Source organism: Thermobia domestica, chromosome 1 (assembly GCF_964235325.1).
Source record: "Thermobia domestica chromosome 1, izTheDome1.hap1.1, whole genome shotgun sequence".
Taxonomy (NCBI): Eukaryota; Metazoa; Arthropoda; class Insecta; order Zygentoma; family Lepismatidae; genus Thermobia; species Thermobia domestica.
Genome location: NC_137454.1, coordinates 48,443,136 through 48,465,078, shown reverse-complemented (window position 1 = coordinate 48,465,078; position 21,943 = coordinate 48,443,136). Strand labels below are relative to the sequence as shown.

Below are 21,943 nucleotides of genomic sequence, written 5' to 3'. Positions count from 1 at the left end.
TTGTTTGCGTGTGTTTGTTGTATGACTTTAAAATTGGGTCTGACAGCTGCTGCATCAAGTCGCCGCATATGCTAGGTATTTGGCGAAGAATGCTGTGAACGAATGCACCGACAGGCATTGGTTCCAGAAATTCCGTTCGGGAGATGTGAGCCTTTCGGATTAACCTCGCAGTGGACGACCACAAGTGTTGGATGACGATGCCCTGAAAGCAGTCATTGAGGAGGACAGTGGTCTAACGTGTGACGAACTTCCAGAAAGGTTCCACATTTCCGCTGAAGAAGTCAGACTGCACCTCCATGAGATAAGGAAGTCATACAAGTTAAGTAAGTGGACAGCCAACAAGGAACAACGAGTCACAGCCTGTTTGTCCTTGATTACTCAGCACCTGAACACACCCATCTTAGACCGCTTGCTCACTGATGACGAAAACTGGATCCTCTATGATAATCTAAAGCGTACCAGACATTGAGTGTCGCCATATGACCCTGTTCCTCACACCTGTTAAGACCACCTCTGCACCCACGAAAGGTTATGCTCTCTGTATGGTAGAATTGTCGGGAAGTGTTGCATTACGAGTTCTTTCAACCTGGTCAGACTATCACTGCTTATCTCTACTATCAGCAGTTGCAAAGGGTGCACCATGCATTGCAGCAGAGGGAGCCGGCATTGGGTAATCGCACGGATATACTGTTCGTGCACGACAATGCTAAGCCATACGTGGCAAAGAGGACCCAAGAAACCCTTGAGCAACACGTCTGGGAGATACTGAGCCATGCACCATATTTACCGGACCTTGTACCAACAAATTACCATCTGTTTCATATCCTCAGCAACCACCTCCTTGGGAGATACTTCGCAAGGGAGACCTATGGGACGCATCTACGACCGCCGAGTTTTACCACCAGGGCATTGTGCCGCTGCAGAAACGGTAACAAAAGGTGTTGTATGCTAATGGATATTACTTCGAAACTTAAAAGTACGTACCATCCACTGTATTGTTCTTTGTTTATCACTGCTCTAGAACGGCAAGAACTCTTTTGGTTACCTTATAGTATGACTGAATGGAAATGACCACCTTAGTCAATAATACCTGTAAATATATGTTAATTCTTCTTATGTATAAAAAAAGACGTTTTACGGTTTTATGTCAAATTTGCGCTTTAATTTTATAAGTTCTGTTCAGACGACAACAACAGCATGAAGCACTGAAAGTTAACAGGAATAGAATGGAATCGAAGGGTATCCTCCTTACTGTAATTATGTGCCACCAATTTAATTAACGGGTCCGACAATTATGTGAATCTGATAACGGTGTCAGCTATTGGACACTTTGGTTGAGTTAAAATGGTTCCTTCCTTTCATTAAAACAGGATTATCCATATAAATCGTTACGACTTTAAATAAATCACAAGAAACATTCGTTCTGATTTATATAGTAAATATGGAAGAATCATTTAATCACGGCAAATGTTGAAAATATCTTCCACTTTTCCATTAAAAAAATAAAATTAAAAAAAAAAAAAAATAAAATAAAATAAAAACTGAACTTATCACATCATATTTTGCGTTGTTTTCTAAACCATATAAAATCAAACGTTCTTCATAGTTATGTTCAGCTTACCCAGCGTTCTTGGAGGAATCCTATGTACCCTATCTATCAGACACTTCCGTACAAAAAAACTCAGGACAGGTTAGGTCACGTTATTTGAGAGGGCATAGGTTCCTTGAAATTATAGTCACCAAAACTGGTTTAGGAGTTACATGGAGGAATTACATGACAGACATGTAACGACATCTTGTTGAAAGTAGCCACACTGATCCTGTGAAGTCAAATGCAATATCATGTGCTGTCATCCGAACAGAAATTATTTGTTAATAAGATATTAAAAATTTATTTGGTTCCTCCTGGAAAGAATATTTTGGAAGAGGTTTTAGGAAATAGAAAAATCACTACAAAACCAAATGTTAAAATTAACTGACCAACCTATGGACGTGAATTTAACATAAACAACACACATAAATTGTCCTAACGTGACAAGGTTCCACGGTGCACTGGTAACCAACTTACACAAAGTAATGAGGAATGCATTAAGAAACCAAAGATTTACAAAAATGAGGTCAAATGAATAGTTTTCAATATACTCTACAAGTAATTTCTCTATGCATCTGATACGAAAAGAAAAAACACGGAGTTTTAAATCAAATATTAGTACCACAGATTCATTACATAACTATACAGTGTAAAAGAGAGTAAAGTATAGGAGGTATGAACGTGAATATGTGAAAAGAAAGAAAAAGACACACGCAAAATATACTTATGACTGGCATGTCTTCAGTACTGCTTAGTCTACTGGTAGAAACATTATCTCCTATATTCAAAATGGAGTCCCGATGTGTTTCATTTGGACTATTATCTGTCCTTTCGTCACTAAAACTGACACTCTTAACAGGGCTATTTCTCACTTTCAAGATTGACTTTGGACCGAAACACTCAGCAAAGTGTGAATAAATGTCAGCAGGGCTTTGAAGTGGAGAAGACGTTTCACTACTATCAGCATTTTCACTTTTAGTTTTCTTAATAATAGATTTTGGCACACTCTCTTGGGGACTGTGTTTGAATGTGATACGCAATGGTTCTGGTACTTCTTCCACGCCATTTGATTCTTCCTCTTTAACCGTATTAAATGACACTCGTCGCTTCTGTTGTTTCACTGCGCCTTCGGATTTTACGTTAATGTCCAATGTTTTAGGTCTTTCATCAACAATGGAACTTGGTAATTCAACTACTTCACTGGGTGGAGTTTGTTTTACACATGTAGAATCCTTACTACTACTTAATTCTTTCTCAGTTTCTACATTTGTAGCACATTCTCCTGTTTCATCTTGCTTTACAGTCTCAGCGTCTTTCTTATTACTAACATTATCAATATCATCACTACCACCTCCACCGTCATCATCATTGTCGTCGTCTTCATCATCATCATTATCATCCTCTTCACTACCCCCATCATCATCATTATAAAAAATATCTTCATTTTCAGCATCCATTCTAAGGGAGATAAAAACACAATTCAGAATTTGTTTATGCGAATTAATTTTATAAATTTTTAACACAAATAAAGTTTGGATCATCTTTGTTAAGAATAACAGCCACTATTCTTTTTTATGTGAATGTGTTTTAAGTCATATTACATTAGATCACACATCTAGCGTTAAATTTTGATAAGCTAATCTCGACAAGAATTGGGATCAAGTTAGAAACTGCTTCATTCAAAAATAACAGTCTCAGTAATTTTAAAGCGAATAGGTAACACAATTCTCTGGTTGTGCTCAGAGGCTATAAATGGAAGCCTTTTGTTTATGTTCAAATTTATACCTGAAGTGAAGTAAAATAAATTTCAAATTGTAAATGCTGCGAGTAAATAGTATTGTCTTATATTGAAATGAAAAACGATTTTTTTTTTCTTTTACTTTAACGTCTCACGAGTATGTTCTTTAGACTAAAGGAACGGATAATTAATGAAAGGGAATGACTGTAAAATTAAATTTTTACATTCTCCTACCAGGAATACTTAATTGGATGCACACTGTATGTAGTGTGCATCCAATGTTACCAGTGTTACCAGACAAACGACGTCTGGTAACACTGCACTTCATTAGAGACATTGCAAAAGTTAGTCAACTCCATGTCAAAATAGTGCAATGAACTTAGCGTATTCCATGGGCATCCAATCACGTGTTACCTTAAGGCAAACTAATATATATTATTGTAAGTTTATGCATATTTACGTATAAACTACTTCCGAAAACTTGAAAACTATTGAAATTATACGGAGTTTCAATTAACTTATTCATAACTGTCTCTTTCGTGTAGGCTAGCCACTAAGTTCTGGTACACTGTTGGCGGAATTGTGCTCCTCCTGTAGCAAAGTTAACAGTGCACGTTTGGTTGTTGGTTGAGTGGATCTGGCACGCAACCGACGCTCCAATTCATCCCAAAGATGCTCTATAGGGTTCAGGTTAGAGCTTTGCGCCGGCCAGGCAAGCACTTTCACCTGATTATTGTAAATCCACGCGCGCGCTATATGAACAGGAGCATTATCGTGTTGATACAGACAGGGACCTGTCCAAAACTGTTTCCATAGTGTTGGTAGCATGCTATTGAAATTACATGGAGTATCTATTAATCTTTTCATAACTGTATATCTATATATACACTACGCTGCCAAGTCATCGGATACCCGGTATTGTTGGTTCGAAAGGTACCACACGTATATAGACCTGCACGGGCCGACTCTGTTATTTCTTAGGGCCGGGCCGACACTAATTTCTCTTGAGGTCGGGCCGGCCTGGGGCCGATTAATTGCAATTCTTTAATAATTATTGACATTCGTTAAACGATAATAGGAATAAAGCCAAACGTTGAAGAAGTGTGCCCGTGAAAAATGTTACAAAGAATGCAATAGCTATTTACAGTTTGTTTTGCTTAGCGGCTCCACTTTCACTACAGAGGATTGCAGGCATTATGCGGTAAATTGAGCTCTGACCTTGAACTTCACTGAACCCAAAATATGACAAGAAGGGGTGGGAAAGTTTTGCCTGTCGCTAAACAATATTGCCATCTTCACTTTATGCTAAAAATCAATTAAGTTAGATTTTTATTACAGGAAATGGAGTTTTTGTTCTCTCGATGACAGGCAAAGTTCTAGGAGGCAAGCTTCAGGTTGTGAACCAGAGTTTAGAAAATGTTTCTAAGGCTTAGGTCAAGTTTAATACTAAATTTTGAGAAAGACTGGGGCTCGAGCTAATTTTTTTTTAATTATTGGGCCGGGGTCGGGCCAAAAACTTCTAAAATTTATCGGGCCCGGGCCGGGCTGGGCTGGTCCTAGGTACATTCGGGCTAGATCGGGCTCGGGCCGAGGTCTCTATATGTATAACTAACAGGATGATACACACCAGAAGTCATCGACCCGTCAATTAAAACTAACGGTCCAACCCAAACCATGACACTATCGCCACCCACTTTCACGGTTGATACAATACACTCCGGTAAATACCGTTCGCCAGGTCCATACAAGCCCGTCACTGTGCCAGAGTAAGTATCGTGATTCAACACTTCACATTACTTTCTTCCACTGCTCCAAAGTCAAATTACAGTGATCTTTGCGCCACTGCAAACGCGTCCGCACATTGGTGCGTATGATTAGGGGCTTCCTGGCGGGAGCACGACCATGAAAACCAAGTACTATCACCTCTCGGCGGATCTGTCTACCTGAGCTGAGACGGAAGTCTTCTGCAACCTCTGACAAAGATGTTTGCCGGTTGTTTCGCAAAACACGCCTCAGGATTCTTTGGTATCGAACACTTAGTTCCCTGGGCCTATCAGAGCGAGATTTCGATTTAGTAGTTGCATGGCGTTACCAATTGACTATGACATCACTAACTGTGGATCGGGGCACGTTTAGCTGCTGAGAAATCTCTCTGACTATATGTCCAAATTTACGGGCATCAACAATCATGCCCCTTTCGAATGCACTCAACTCGGTACACTGACTCATCGTAACAGACGACACGAGTTTGACGCTTCAGCATTTCTGCCTTCACTTATATCGCGTCGGTGAGATGTACTGACGTCATTCTGGGGTTGTTTACGTGACGTGAAAGGGTGTCCGATGATTTTTGGCAACATGTATATATATATATATATATATATATATATATATATATATATATATATACAGGGTGCTAGTAAACTATACCGACAAACTGTAACGAATTCGAAATAGGGCCTGTTGAAATTTGTCTTTTTCACGATTTTGGACAGTCCTAGCTCTGAAACTATGCACTTTTCCTCTCAGGTTCATATGACCTTTTTGTTTTATTTTGATGTGAGGAATCACCTGGTCATACGAACCTGAGAGGAAAAGTGCATAGTTTCAGAGCTAGGACTGTCCAAAATCGTGAAAAAGACAAATTTCAACAGGCCCTATTTCGAATTCGTTACAGTTTGTCGGTATAGTTTACTAGCACCCTGTATATATATATATATATATATATATATATATATATATATATAGGATGTCCCAGGAGGAAGAGGCAACATTTTGGTAGTATGGGTGATTCTAAGCCAAAAAAAAAAAAAAAAAAAAGTTCATATGAACATAGGTTCTAATCTCAACGGTTTAAGAGCTACAGGTTGTGAACCATTTTTGACTTTGTTGTCTACTTTTTACCCTGTAACTATTTTACAGAGGTAAGAAGACACAGCATATTTGAAAGCTGATGGAATGACCTTTGCAACGGTATGCAGCATGTGGCAGTGTTGTTTTTGGAAGGAAAGCTAATGAGGAAAATTTGAGAAAGTTAAGGTTATTTAAAGAAATTGGATGGCAAACTGATTCCAAAATATCCCTCAATAACTTCTTTTCCAAAGATACCAGTGTCACATATTCCATATCGCTGGAAAGCCATTCCATCACCTTTCAAATCCGCTATGTACCACCTCTGTAGAATAACTACAGGGTGAGCAATATGCAATATAAAGTAAAAAATGGTTCTCAACCTGTAGTTCTCAAACCTTTGAGATTAGGACCTATGTCCATATGAACTTTTTTGCTTAGAATCACCCATACTACCATTTCCCAAAATATTGCCCCTTCTTCCTGGGACACCCTATATATATATATATATATATATATATATATATATATATATATATGTGTGTGTGTGTGTGTGTGTGTGTGTGTGCAGATACACAGATCCTGATGCACTACAAAAAAGTGCAACTTAGGAGGCTAATATGGCACTGAGCCACCTTGAATGGCACGAGAGACGAAGTCATAAAAGGTCGCAAATGGTAGCAACTGGGATGTTGCATCATTTCGCGTGCAGTGCATCACTCACTTCCATGTGAGAAGATGTCGGTGGAAATCTGCGCAGCATTCATATCTCCAAAACATTATGCTGAGGTCTGGCGATTGGGCAGACTAGAAAAGCTGTTCATCTTAATATTGATGTTCCTTAAATCACGGCTGTGTGAATAGGCGCATTATCATCCTGGAATATGCGCGGAAACATTTTGACCATGGAATGCCCATGGTTTCTAAAATCGCTACATAATCACAGATAGTAATATGACCGGTAAGTGTCAGGACGGACTCACTGAAAACTGGGACATTACGGTCGATAATATCACAGAACCGCCGCCACGTTTCATGGTTGGGTGGAGGCACTGGATTGTCCTTTGAACGTCAGCAACATACAAAAAAGATCCATTGTTTGAAATAAGGTAAACAATGACTCATTCGACTGTGACATGTTCACGGCACCATTAACGTTACTCTAAAGCAGTTCATATTTTAGCAGTAGTTTTGCTCGTGCAATCCGACTTCGTATGTCCATCTAATGTAATTTGAGATGGACTGTGAGTGTCGACACAAGGTGTGTGAGGTGCTGCAAGAGTTTCTTCGTCACTTGCAGAGAAGTCATACGACGGTTCTGAGTGTCAATCGGCTTTAACGCTTGGCGGGGCCTGTCGCTAAAACTTTTTTTTTTTCTAACCAATATTCCCCTTTACCGAGGCGATTTTGCCTTGAGTTTTGTAGGCCGCCGTCATCTAGGACACTGCCCTTCACGACATACCCAACACAGTTGCACTTTCGTCACACTCGCATCACATAACCGAGTGCTAACAATTTGCCCTCTTTGGAAATCCGAGAGGTCACTCGTTTTACACTATCACGGTTGCTCAGTTCACTGTTCACTGCCGTTCTACCGCTCCTCACGTAGTATGGAGTTCGGCCTAACAACCCGGCGCTGCGGTCGCCACCTGACCTTTGCAATTCAGAAATCTGACGTGTTTCGAACTCCAGTTGTTCCCATTAAATTGAAAAAAACACCATTCATATATCGAAACTGCTCCATAGATTTAATTTACTTAAAAAAAAGACTGGAATTATACTACTAACTTAGTATAAGTCTCTGCACGATTCTATAAGCAAATGGTATTTCCGTACTTTTTTTTCTCTATATGTAAATCCAACAGTGCTAAGCGATTAATTTTAGAGTATTTTGTTGTAAATTTCGTATTAAAAGTTAACATGACGATTTCTATGAAACGTAGTGTATCAACCATCTTCGTTCGGAGGCATACACTAAAAACATCAAAGGTCAATTTTGGAAAAACTCATTTAGAAGGCGCAGCCAACGGTTTACTTGAAATGATTTTTTTTCTTCTTTCTGCATGTGCAAGAAAGTGAGTTATCTATGTATCGTAAACAGAAAACTTATTAAAAGTTTGCCTTATATTCAACATTTCTACATTTTCTGTGATACCTACTTAGCTAATTCATCTTCCAGTTCTTCTTGCAGTTCAAGCTCTTCGAGTCGGTTAAACACGATCTCATCCTTTGTTTCAGGTGTCTTCTGGTTTTTCCTCAGTTCTGCTAATTTTTTATGATATTGTCGAACTTTCTCTCTGTGTTGCTCTGAAAAAAAAAAAAAAAAGAAAAGAAACATAGATCAAAATTCTGATCTTGAACTCGCGTAACATAATATTTATTTATACGTAATTAACTCAAACATGAACTGTGCTTATCTTGTATCACGAAGCCCTTTTTCTTCAATCAAATGCTATATGTGTGTTCTAGCACCTTTGTCGATTACTTTTTTAAAAAAATATGTTAAACTGGAGACATAGTCGCTAACTCTCGCCTTCAGTGCGAGCAGTTCCGGGTTCGATTCCCGGTGGGGAGGCACTCGGTCGAAAGTGTGAAATGCTTTTTCAGGCCAGTCACTCTGAAAGAGGTTTTACTGGGCTTTCCTCATTCACACCAGCCAAATGCCGTGTGGTCCCAGGCCCAACTTATAGGTCCCAGGCCGCTTCCTTCCTTCCTTTTCTCCGGATAGTGTGCTCGCCGAGGAACGTCATCCCTCAAAACGTGACGGGCTAAATAGCCATAGATGCCGAAAGCCCAGAAATCTAAATCCTAAATCCCTAAACTGGAGACATATGTGAAGGTTCCTGAACTGTTGTGGAACCTTTCTGATTGAAAAGACTTTACTTCTTAAAACTGTAACTTAAAACTATTACAAAAAACTAAACTTAATTTTTTCATTTAAAAGTCAATTACAGTTATCAGGAAATTCATTTCAATTTTTACGAAGCAAAAACTAAAGCAGTGGTAAGCATATAATCCTTGCATTTAAAAAAAAATATTTATTTATTTATTTATTTATTTACTTTTCCCAACGAAGCCTATTCACTTGAGTTTTGAGAAGTATTTACAGTTTTGCTCACAAATGTTCTACAGGAAGACAAAAAGTGAAACCATTTTATTGAAGTTTACTTCATGATTCAAAGTAAGATTGTTCATATTTGAATTATTGTGTATCCCAGAGCATCTATCGGCAATTATTACACGTAATTTATCTGTAAAGGCATAGAATGGGAGTACAATCATTTGCATCCAAAGTATATATTTTTTTTTTTTTTGCTTCTACTTTGCTGTCAATTAGGTAAATAGTCAGGGTGTCTACTAAAATTCCACAATGAAATTTCGTGACTTTTTCGTGACCTTTTCTTTACCAAATCATAAAATTTCCTAACATTTTCAAGAGCGAATTTGGGTGTGAATTAGGCCGAATTTTCATCCATGCGAAATAAAGGTACTTTGCTTGCGATTTGGTAGCGCCTAAAGCCGACCATAGACATTTTTGGTGTTGAATTGTGATGTTTTATAGAACAAAATTTTCCAATCTGTACTTACATTTGCACAGTTAAAAAAAAAATCGTGACCCAAAAGCCAAATTTCGTGACTTTTTCGTGACATTCGTGACTTTCGTGACCGATAGACACCCTGATAGTGTAACTTCTTCCAGGTTCCATATATTCTTTTGTTCTCTACTAGACAGGCACCTTAAGGAAAAATATAATTTAATTATAATTTATTTTAATATATTTTGTGTTCAAAAGAAAGAAAGAAAGAAAAAAAAACTCCTTCTGTTTGTTGAAGAACATTGATGAGAAAGCAATTACCTTTAGCCGTCGTTGACAAGAGAACACAGTATCTTTTCATTCCAATTCTATTTGCATTGCACAAGGTATAGCCAAGGCGGACAGGCACCAGTCGACAATATTGCTAACTGCAATTTATTTGAACTAAAACATTCTTATACGTACGGTGTTCATGAATATTCAGAGACTTTTTTGGACATTTTTATATAGTCAGTTAGCAACATTTTACATGCTTGAGAAATCGTAAACGTAGTAGTACACGAAACGTAGTTCTCCGATAGAAAATCAATGTTGTTAAAACTGAATACTTTACTTAGAGCAGGCCTGTCCATGAATTGGCTCCCGGAGCCAAAGCGTGAGCGAGCACGAGCGAAGATAAAAACAGGTGAGCACAGGTGCTGCTAGCTTCGCTTCTTCCACTGCATCCGATAAGTGTTGCCAACCACACATGATGGCAAAAGACCTATGGCCAAGCCTGGCCAGAAATTCGCACGATGATAAGCATTGAGCAGACGCAAGCGTGAAATGAGCAGGTGTGCTCTCCCCCTCCCCATTTCGAAAGCAGTGACGCGAAAACACTGCAGGAAATAAAATTGGTACGTTTTTTGGTCGAGGAAGACGCATGATACAGGTTACAGTTAGCGTTGAAGTAACTAACAAATGAACAAGAAAGAAACTAATATTAAACATGTCATCTTACAGACGTAAAAACGACTGCAAAAATCGGAAACGAATTGTTTCAGACCTTTTTAGCTTGCTTACACAATTCGTGACGTTGTATTACATTAGCACTCGGTCTGTAACTTGTCACTCGCTTCACGTTTGCTAAGTTGTAAACGCCTTTCGTTGCTAGATTGATAGGAAAACGACGGGAGGTTGAAAATAATAATAATAATAATAATAATAATAATAATAATAATAATAATAATAATAATAATAATAATAATAATAATAATAATAATAATAATAATGCGTATTATTATTATTATTATTATTATTATTATTATTATTATTATTATTATTATTATTCGGACCAAAGAGGGATGAAAATGGGGATTGGAGGAAATTCATAACTAGGAATTGCATAGTTTATACCGCTCACCTAACATTATTAGCGTTATTAAGTGTAGAAGGCTCAGGTGGGCAGGCCATGTAGCCAGAATGAAAGAAATTAGAAACGCTTTCATAATTTTAACTGAAAACCCAAATGGAAGAAGACCACTAGGAAGACCTAGGCGTAGGTGGGAAGACAATATTAAGATGGATCTTGCAGAAATAAGAGTACAGAGTAGAAACTGGATCCAGTTGGCTAAGGACAGAAGTTAGTGGAAATATTTTGTAAACGCGGCATTGAACCTTCGGGTTCCATAGGCCATAGAGTTAGTTAGTTATTATTATCTAAAAGAAATGTTCAAATGTTGTTAAGAGACAATTACACAGAAGAACTGAGTTCCGACCAAACACTAATTTGCCGGAAGGAAATTCCAGTGCAGTCCAGCCTACTTTAAGCGTTACCCGTGCAACCCACGTTTCATGTTCAAGACATTGGGAATAATTGTTCGTATCATTCAGTTGGAACGTTTCCTTCCGAATTTACGCTATTACAGTAGACCTACGCTATTACAGTAGGAATACGCTATTACAGTAGGCCTACAACATTGTGACTTTCAAAATCAGTCAGTAACTATCGAAGAAAGACAAGCGTGTAGCTTCAGTCGTTAAAATGATTTAACATTCTTTTTCACTTTTAACAAGCCACCGGCAAGCAACCAGCCAGGGACAATACACTTTTCCTTATTAAAAAGACACTCCTTGTTTAAAAAAAAAAAAAAAAAAAAAACTAATTGCAGTCACTAACGGTTACTCTTAAAAATGGAAAATCTCTTTGGATCTCTTAATATTTTGTTTGATTCTTTGCGATCAAAGTAACTTTAAAAGTGGAGTAAGAAATACTATTCTTCCTATTGATAGTGTAATAGTGGCTTCTAATCTCCACAACCAACCCCTTGCTAAGCCTATTCGTACACACATACATGCATAAGCTAATTTTCTGGAGATAATACTTAGATAATTACAAACAAGTGCTACAGTTTTTTTTTTTTCGTATCAACAGATTATCTCTTTTCCTAAAAAGCGAAACAACATAATATAACAAACCCACACTCGGATATAACAAACCCACATCCTTCTTTAACAAAAGGAAAGAAAAAAGAAGAAAAGGAACGTACATAGTTTATCATTTTTTGATTGCTGTTACAAGTTTGTATTGTCTATAGTTAACGGTTACCACATTGTAAAAAAACACTTTACACTAAATGGCAATCAGTTACCATACATACTTTTTTTTTTTTTTTTTTTTTTTTTTTTTTTTTTTTTTTGTAGTAAGCTAGTGATTACCGCCAAGGTTGACAACACTTCCGCTCCTCTAAGGACGAAACCCGAAGATCCACGAAGCACGAACAATGGTATTTGCCCGTAGAATGCTCGTGAGCGTTCACGAGGAGAGTTTCCACTATCTGCTCGCCGTGGGCAGGGCTGACTTAGAGCATGGTTTTCATATGCTTTATGTACGCCATTGCATTTGCTCATCTTGAATATTTAAACAAACTACTGTCAACTCTTCGGGAAGTTCCCGGTTGAAAGAACAACGCATCAGTCACCCTACGAAACCATTCTCTTAACTTTCAGTGTGTATCTATAACTCAAATAAGCAACTGCGACTGGTGGTTCTTTTGTATAGAACATTATTTGCGCGCAGACAATTTCATCCTAAGATTGGATTATAATATAACAATTAGAGCTATGGTGTATTGCAAATTCAGAAGTTAATAGTATGTTAAGGAATATTATGCACTGTAGGAGAATTCTTTGCCAGGACATAATCTCTTGGGGCTGCTGACCTCGTTTACTCCTTGGAGTATATTGTGAAAACTGAAAATATATATGTGACTTACGATAAAGAGGGCATTTCATAGAAAGTGGTTAAATATTATTATTATTATTATTATTATTATTTCGATGTTGTGACCTGCAAGTTTTATGGAAATTTCTATGTCGTGATTTTTTTTTTTAAACTGGAATTGCCAATAAATCTTTGTTGTCTAGGTATTTTTTTTATTATTATTATTATTTCTTTGTATTTTTATTATTATTATTATTATTATTTCTTTGTATCCCGTGTAACGTGGGTTCCTGTCACCACGGCATGGCGCGTCCTCAGGTTGCGGATCGAGGAGAAGGCCTCTAGATATAGAGGTTAGCTGCGAATATACTGAATAAGCAGTCGCGGACAGACGACTAGGAGTGGTCCTCCAGCTTGGGGGTTTGGGTAAGGCTAACACCCTCATCCTGTAAAAAAAGGTACTTGTTCAGAAACATTCACAAAAGCCTCGGACAGGGACTGATAACTTGGCACGACATCAGCAAAAGAAAATGGACATGAGATTTGGAACATGGAATATTAGAAGTCTTTATAGGGCAGGCGCGTTAAAATCTGTAACGAGTGAGTTAGAGAAATACAGGATGGACTTAGTAGGAGTTCAGGAAGTTAGGTGGGAAGGAAATGGATCTGAGAATTCCGGAAATTTCACGTTCTTTTACGGGGAAGGAAATAAAAATCACCAGTTAGGAACAGGGTTTTTCGTTCACAAACGAATATTACCAGCAATTAAACGGGTTGAATTTGTTACTGACAGACTTTCTTTTATTACTCTTAAGGGACGGTGGTGTGATATTATTGTTTTAAATGTACATGCTCCAACTGAAGATAAGGGTGACGATATATAAGATAGTTTTTACGAAGAAGTGGAACGGATATTTGACCAACTCCCGCGATACCATATGAAGATTCTATTAGGGGATTTCAATGCGAAGGTAGGACGAGAGGATATTTTCAAACCGATTATAGGGAACGAAAGTTTGCATAAGGAAAGTAATGACAACGGTGTTAGACTCGTGAACTTTGCAACATCCAAAAACCTAATCGTGAAGAGTACAAAATTCCCACATCGCGACGTTCATAAATACACTTGGACATCACCAGACGGAAAAACACATAATCAAATTGATCACGTTTTAGTAGATAGAAGAAGACAATCTAGCATAATTGACGTCCGGTCGTTTAGAGGGGCTGATTGTGACACTGATCACTACCTGGTAGTAGCGATAATACGGGAGAGATTATCGTTGAATAAAGGTAATATTCAATGTCCGAAAACGGAGAGATTTAATTTAAAGAAATTAGAAGAGAGCCAGGTAAGAGAGGAATACCAGATTGAGGTTTCGAATAGATTCTCGGTCTTGGAAGACTCGGAGTGCACTAGTGTCGAGGATACTTGGATTGAAATTAGAGATAGCATTAAAAGTTCAGCAATAGAAAAATTGGGACACGCGGAAATACGTAGGAACAAACCATGGTTCGACCAAGAATGCATTAAACTAGCAGAGAAGAGAAAACAGGCAAAATTACGGTGGCTACAAAATCCGAATGAAATAACTACACAAAATTTCGCAGATATCAGGCGGGAAACTTCCAAAACTTTTAGAACAAAGAAACGGGATTTTTTGAAAGCTAAAATTAAGGAGCTTGAAGATAATAGTAAAAATAAAAATATTCGGGACATGTATAAGGGGATCAGCGAATTTAAGAAAGGCTATCAACCTCGTGCTTATATATTAAAGAAATCTGACGGAACAGTTCTCACTGATACGGATAGCCTCTTAAATAGATGGAAAGATTTCTTTGACGATTTGCTGAACACGCAGCCAAAAACTAATGTGCGTGGAGAAAAGGAGATACACACCGCAGAACCGTATATTCCAGAACCTAATCGAATAGAAGTGGAAGCCGCTATAAAGAAATTAAAGAAACACAAATCTCCGGGTGTAGATGAAATTCCGGCTGAGTTAATTTTAGCTGGAGGCGAAAAATTGTGGAACAAGATACACAAACTCATTCTCCTTATCTGGAACAAGGAAGAATTGCCACAAGAGTGGAAAGAGTCAATCATTGTTCCAATTCACAAGAAAGGCGACAAAACTGACTGTAATAATTATCGAGGCATTTCTCTTCTGTCAACATCCTATAAAATCCTTTCAAATATTGTTAGCAAGATTGACCCCATACGCAGATGAAATTATTGGAGATTATCAGTGCGGATTTAGACGAAATCGATCAACTATCGACCAAATATTTACCATTCGCCAAATACTCGAAAAGAAGTGGGAATACAATATCCCGGTACATCAACTATTTATTGATTTTAGAAAGGCTTACGACTCGGTTAGGAGAGAAACATATACAACGTTCTTACAGAACTTGGAATACCGAGAAAGTTAATTAGATTAATTAAGATATGTTTAAATGAATCCCAAAGTAAAGTCCGGGTAGGAAAATTTTTGTCCACGAGCTTCCACGTCGAAAATGGCCTGAAACAAGGAGATGCGTTGTCGCCATTATTATTTAACTTCGTGCTGGAATACGCCATAAGGAAAATCAAAGATAGCAACCAGGGCCTAGAGTTGAACGGCATTCACCAGGTTATGGCATATGCTGATGATGTAAATTTAATAGGGGATGATAGGAGAACAGTAGAAATAAATGCAGAGATCTTATTAAACGCTTGCAGGGACATGGGTTTAGAAGTAAATGCAGAGAAAACTAAATACATGGAAGTGCGTCGGGACCGTAATACGGCAAATTGTGGAGGCGTTAAAATATTAAATAATGCTTTTGATAAAGTGGATACTTTCAAATATTTAGGATCAATATTAACAGACGAAAATCATATTCACGAAGAAATTAAATGTCGACTAAAAGCAGGGAACTCGTGTTACTACTCGGTTCAAAATCTCTTGTCGTCGCGAATTCTATCGAGGAATTTGAAGCTTAAAATATATAAAACGATAATCATGCCTGTTGTGCTGTATGGTTGCGAAACATGGTCGCTTACTCTGAGGGAAGAACATAGACTGAAAGTATTTGAGAACAGGATCCTGAGAAGAATATTCGGACCCAAGAGGAACGAGAATGGGGAATGGCGGAAGCTTCATAACGAGGAACTACATAGTTTATACGGTTTACCCAACATTGTTAGGGTCGTCAAGTCTAGGAGGCTTAGGTGGGCAGGTCATGTAGCTAGAATGGAAGAAAGTAGAAACGCTTTCAAAGTCTTAACTGGTAGACCCATAGGAAAACGACCATTAGGAAGACCTAGGCGCAGATGGGAGGATAATATTAAGATGGATCTCGCAGAGATAGGGATACAAAGTAGAAACTGGATGCAATTAGCTAAGGATAGAAGTCAGTGGAGAGCTTTTGTGAACGCGGCACTGAACCTCCGGGTTCCATAGGCCATAGAGTTAGTTAGTTAGTTAGTTTCTTTGTATCATCGGAGGTATTTCATAGTCGTATTATGTTCAGCATTCCGAAGCACGTGTAAGAAACAAGTGGAAATTTGGCCAAAATTATAGGTCGTCCTCCAGTGGCTCAAACCCAGGACCAGTTCGAATCAATCGGTTACAGTAGTTCGTATATTATGTTAAGTGAATTTTCAATGCTTTTAGGAGGAGAATTAAGACTGGACTAAACTCTTTATCCGTTCTTTTATATTTTTTATGTTTTTATTTTTATTTTCCACCTCATCTCAATCCATGAAGGAGCTGAAAGCTGAGGATGCAAAAATTAATCACGAATCAGCATTTGTAGGAAGATAATTTTTGATATTCACTGTATAACAGTCACAGTATAATGATGTGATTAATTAATAAACACATAATGATTGATTAATAAAAATACGTTCTTAATGAGCATGACAAGTATATCGACACACGTTCGACAATGTTATATTAAATAATTTAGATGCTATGTGGAAATCTGCATTCTAACAATATAACGGTAAGCGTAAATCATATTGAACTCCATGTGACGTTATATACCAAATGCCGCTCTTCAGATTATAATAAGGATATGACCCGATAAAAGAAGTATAATTGAACACTGGATCCTTTAACTGAAAGCAAATTTATTTAGTATACATTTGATATCTAACTTGATTTATTAGAAAAAAAAAAAAAAATGGATTATATATCGGTAACCAGCAAACTTACATTGTGTTATGTTACTCTTATAGCAACAGGAATTCGGAACAAGAAAACGAAGGGCACGGAAAATCAATGTGGTGTACAGTTACATTCAAAGCTTGAATAAGTCTGCTGTTTCACATGTGTGTGCCAACAATTTCTGACAGTAGTCAACAATTACAATATACAGAGTGAACCTGAAAGACGTGCACAAACTCCAGGAGGTGATTCGTGACATCAAAAGAAGACCACTAAAAAAAAGTTCTCTTACATGTTGTCGAATTCCGCGTCGTCTAAGAGTGACAGGGGTGCCAGCTTTGAGTCGAAAATCGAATCGTGACAATTGTAACGGAACAGAAAGATGTGCACAAAGGCACAGAAAGATGCAAGAGGATGTTTGTCTTCTTTTGATGTTACGAATCACCTCCCGAAGTATGTGCACATCTTTCTGTTCAGTTCCAATTGTCACGATTGGAGTTTCGATTCCAAGTTAGCACCCCTGTCACTCTTACACGACACGGAATTCGACAACATGTAAGAGAACTTTTGGTGAAATGAGAATATGACAGAAAACGAGAGAATCCCGGGAAAACCCACGGACACGATGTTGTCCACCATAAATTCACATGGCCTGGGATTGAAAAAATGAATTGAAATGAAATCTTTCAGTTTTACGTCACACACTTATGCCGCCTACGCTGAAGGAGACGTTGATGATGTGGAATAAAGGAAATGGTGGAATGAAGAAAGTGGGAGGAAATCCACGCCCATTGTGTTTGTCCACCACAAAGCACCTGGGATTGAACTAAGGACTACTCACATCAAAGATGAACACTCTACCACTGACTTACTGTGCTCCAAATTACAGTATAACACTGAATATACAAAATTAAATAGATTTCTTTCGAGAATATAGAAGCTGTAAGATTCATATTCAATATGTAGAGGAGAAAACTACCTTGCATCCCGGAAATAACATCGTAACACACAGTTTCAAGGCTTCACTGACTTCTTTCTTTAATGTACCTTCTTCCGGTACACTATTAACTAGGATATGACAATGGTTTCTGTCTTAAATCACTCAAGTGATTGCTTTCCTCGCATGCTCGCGATGACACAGTGAGCATTTAAATCTCGACGCTTCCTCCCTTACTCCATTACAATTTTGAAAGTATACAAAATCACGCCAATAAAAACTGAAAACAGTTAACATGAACGCTAAATGAGAACTGAGCTACATAGACCCACATCAAACACACTGTGCTTCGTATCGCATGGCGTATCAACACACGACAAGCACTTGAGTGGTTAAGCAGCCATTAAGCCTTGAAATTGAATGTTGTGGTATTATTATTTCCATAATGCAAGGTAAACATATTTTTTTTTTCGCCTCTAGATATTCTCTTGATGGTATTAATTTATGAAATGACTGTTCATAATAATAATAATCGCTTACCTCTCCACTGTTTCTCCCGCTCATCATCATATTCTTCCATAATCTCGACTTTGTTTTCGCCGTCCATAATGTCTTCCTGCAGCTGCTGAGTTTCCTTCTTCCATGATGAGAGTAGGCTCTTCTCTTGTTCTAACTTATTCAGCATTTCATCACAATCTACAGGGAAAAAGTTTCATACCATATATATATATATATATATATATATATATATATATATATATATATATATATATATATATAAATAAAATACTGTACTACCAAAATCTTAAAAACCTTAGTGTGTGGTAATCGGAACTGTCAGGACAATCATATCCTCTTACTAGTGACATTGTAACTTATGTTCAACGACGCTGCCATAGCTTTGGTCCCCATTACACTGTGATTAATAACTTACACATGTGGGTTCTTTCTTTCTATATATGGCGAAAATGAACAAACACTGACCAACTTACCTGCATATATAGATCATTCCTTCTCAATGGAACAAGAAATATTCTGTTGAAAGTGTCAAGTAACAAAGCAACATCAAGCACTCGGAGTTTCCAGACTACTTTTTTCTTCGTCAAAACACTTGAGACATTCCATTCCTTATTCATGTGGCGGAGAAGATCAGCTTTTGCTCACCCCTATTCTCGCAGAGAGCTGTCGTCCAGTTTGAATTTTGTTGTTAACACCGAATTTCGGAGAAAATGTGTGTTTCACTACCATGTAGTGGGAGGAGAAGGCTAATAAGTCAATTTTCTATACCATCCACTAAGGCTTTTAAGATCCTTCCTAAAGAGTACAAGGAATACGTAATTTTGCCATATACAGATTGACTTCTAGCAATGACTGATCGAGAATCAAGTACCAATCCAAGACATAATACAGATGAACGTGATCACTGATCGGACGGAAGAATGGTTTAACTGTTAAACATATTAAGGATACTCTTATTCCCACCACCATTATTTTTTCACGTTTTCCAAACTATTAAAGAAATCAAAGAGTGATCCTAAAAGGATTAAGAGTTCATAAGGCCAATTTTAGGCTCATCTTATATATATATATATATATACATACAGGGGATAGACAAAAAAATCTAAAAACACTTCATACAGGACACGTGTAAGTTTGGCCTTCCACTGTACAACACGTGTTGCGGTTGCCGATCGTTTTTTGTTTCCAATGTGTCATGTGGACCTTCCTCTTCCGTCAGCAGTAACCAGTTCACCTGTGAGTGTCGTGGTGCGGTAAAATGGGCGACCTGACAGACTTCCAAACAGGCATGATCGTTGGTGCCCGTCTGGTTGGAGCTTCTGTTCCAACAGTGGCGAACAATGTGGGGGTATCGAAAGGCACTGTGTCCAATGTCACAAGGGCATACACAATTCATGGGCAAACGACGTCTGCAAAGCACAACAGTGGTCGAAACACAATCCTGTCAGATAGGGACCGTTGGGCATTAAAACAGATTGTAGCAGCTAAAAAGAAGACCACTGAAATGAAAACTACGTGTGAACTCAATTCCAGCCTACAGAACCCAGTTTGATCGAAAACAGTGCGACGGGAACTTCATAAAATGAAAATTCATGGCAGGGCCGCTATCCCCAAACTCCTGGTCACAGCAGTAAATGCGAAGAGGCGTATCTAGTGGTGCAAGGACCACAAGGCGTGGACTCATGAGCAGTGGAAACACGTAATGTGGTCCGATGAATCGACCTTCACCTTGTTTCCAACAACCGGTCGTGTATGGAAAACACCGTCGCAGGCCTATGATGCACACTCTCTGCTCCCAACTGTAAAGCATGGTTCTGTTACAGTATGGGCAGTGATTTCGTGGTTTTCTGCAGGTCCCATCATAGCCCTGCATAGAATGATGAATGCTAAGGCGTATGAGGCCATTTTGGGGGACCAGGTTCTACCAATGGCCCAAATATTGTTCCCTGATGGTGATGACATCTACCAAGATGATTTGGCACCCTGTCAGGCTGCAAAAACGGTGAAATCATGGTTTGAGGAGCATGACCAGGAGCTATCACACCTCCCCTGGGTCCCACAATCACCAGATCTGAAGATCATTGAGCCATTGTGGTCTGAGTTAGAAAGGCGTGTTCTGTCTCATTACCCTCCACCAGCATCCCTTAAGGAACTGGAGCATGTTTTGGAGGAACAATGGTACAAAATTCCACACACCACGTTTCAGGAGCTGTATATGTCCATTCCACGTCGGTCCAAGCTGTTTTGGACGCAAAAGGAGGCCCCACACCATATATATATATATATTTCATTCTTGGAAGAATTTTGATACTATCTTAAGAAATTCAAGATATGCACGTATGTATGTATAATTAAGAATACTTACGTTATTAGAGTAAGTTATTGTTTTCTGGAGGATTCTGTGGCTCTGTGGTAAAACGTTCATCTTAGGTCCGAGAGGATACTGGTTCGATCCAGATCATGAACAAGATGAGTTTGTGGTTGGCAATATCGTGTCCGGGGATTTCTCGGGGGTTCTTCCGTTTCCTTCAACATTCTCATTCACTTTCATTAGTTAACCTTCTTCTTTAGCTTCCAGGGCATAATCATGGGACATCTATTCCATTGTTTACAAGTTTTTTTTTGCCTGTAGTGCACGTTTTTTCTCAGTTTTCACATATCTTCGAACTTGATTGATTGATAGATAGATAGATAGATTCATTCATCTATCTATCTATCTTATATATATATATATATATATATATATATATATATATATAAGCTATATTTAAAAAGTTCAGTTTTGTATATTTGTTCTAAACTAGCTGAAATGTACGTTCTTTGGCGGGATAAAATGGGTTTATAGTAAGTATTTCAATCTCTTTCCCATTTAGGAAACGAATGAAGTATGAATTTGGAGTTAAACTGCATCAGGATGCCACTATTCATATCAACAACCCCGAAAACTAAGACTTGGACACTAATATCGATAATTTTTTAAAAATTATTTTTATACGCCAATCCCTTCCCATCTTCACCTCTCACTTCTATGCAAATTGGGATGAATTTGGACTTAACCCATTAGGAATTGGGTTCTTTTCTGTTTCAGAAAAGACAATTTTTTCTCATTTTTGGGTCACCTAGAAGTGCAATGAAACAGAACTATTCAAGTTTGTGACGTCAATCATTTATTATAGGCGTGACGGGGTGTGACCATATGGTCAGGTTAGTCCTTTACGCGTACAAAGTGTAGAAATTTAAATTATTTTATTGAGCTTTTTAATCCGTATATGTTCTGTTTTCTTATGCAAAATGCGCGTCCATAGTTTGATCTATCTTTCAATTTTGAACAATTCTTGAGAATGAAATTATCATTAATTATTAACTATTTACATTGTATCTCACGTATTTCTTACCTTCAGGATGATTTATAC

The 21,943-nt window shown here is 38.0% G+C and overlaps 1 protein-coding gene across 2 annotated transcripts in view; it reads right to left on the bottom strand.

The window, feature by feature from the left end:
- The window catches only part of uri (unconventional prefoldin RPB5 interactor), a 37,138-nt gene that overhangs the window by 5,987 nt on the left and 9,208 nt on the right, over positions 1 to 21,943 (bottom strand). The window contains exons 3-5 of one of the 2 annotated variants that reach the window (XM_081757196.1): positions 18,552 to 18,707; positions 8,339 to 8,486; positions 2,305 to 3,049 (exon numbers count right to left, since the gene is read on the bottom strand). In XM_081757196.1, the coding sequence (XP_081613322.1) occupies positions 2,305 to 3,049; positions 8,339 to 8,486; positions 18,552 to 18,707 (1,049 nt within the window). The remainder of the gene's footprint in view (positions 1 to 2,304; positions 3,050 to 8,338; positions 8,487 to 18,551; positions 18,708 to 21,943) is intronic. The other variant, XM_081757200.1, reaches the window with a different exon arrangement.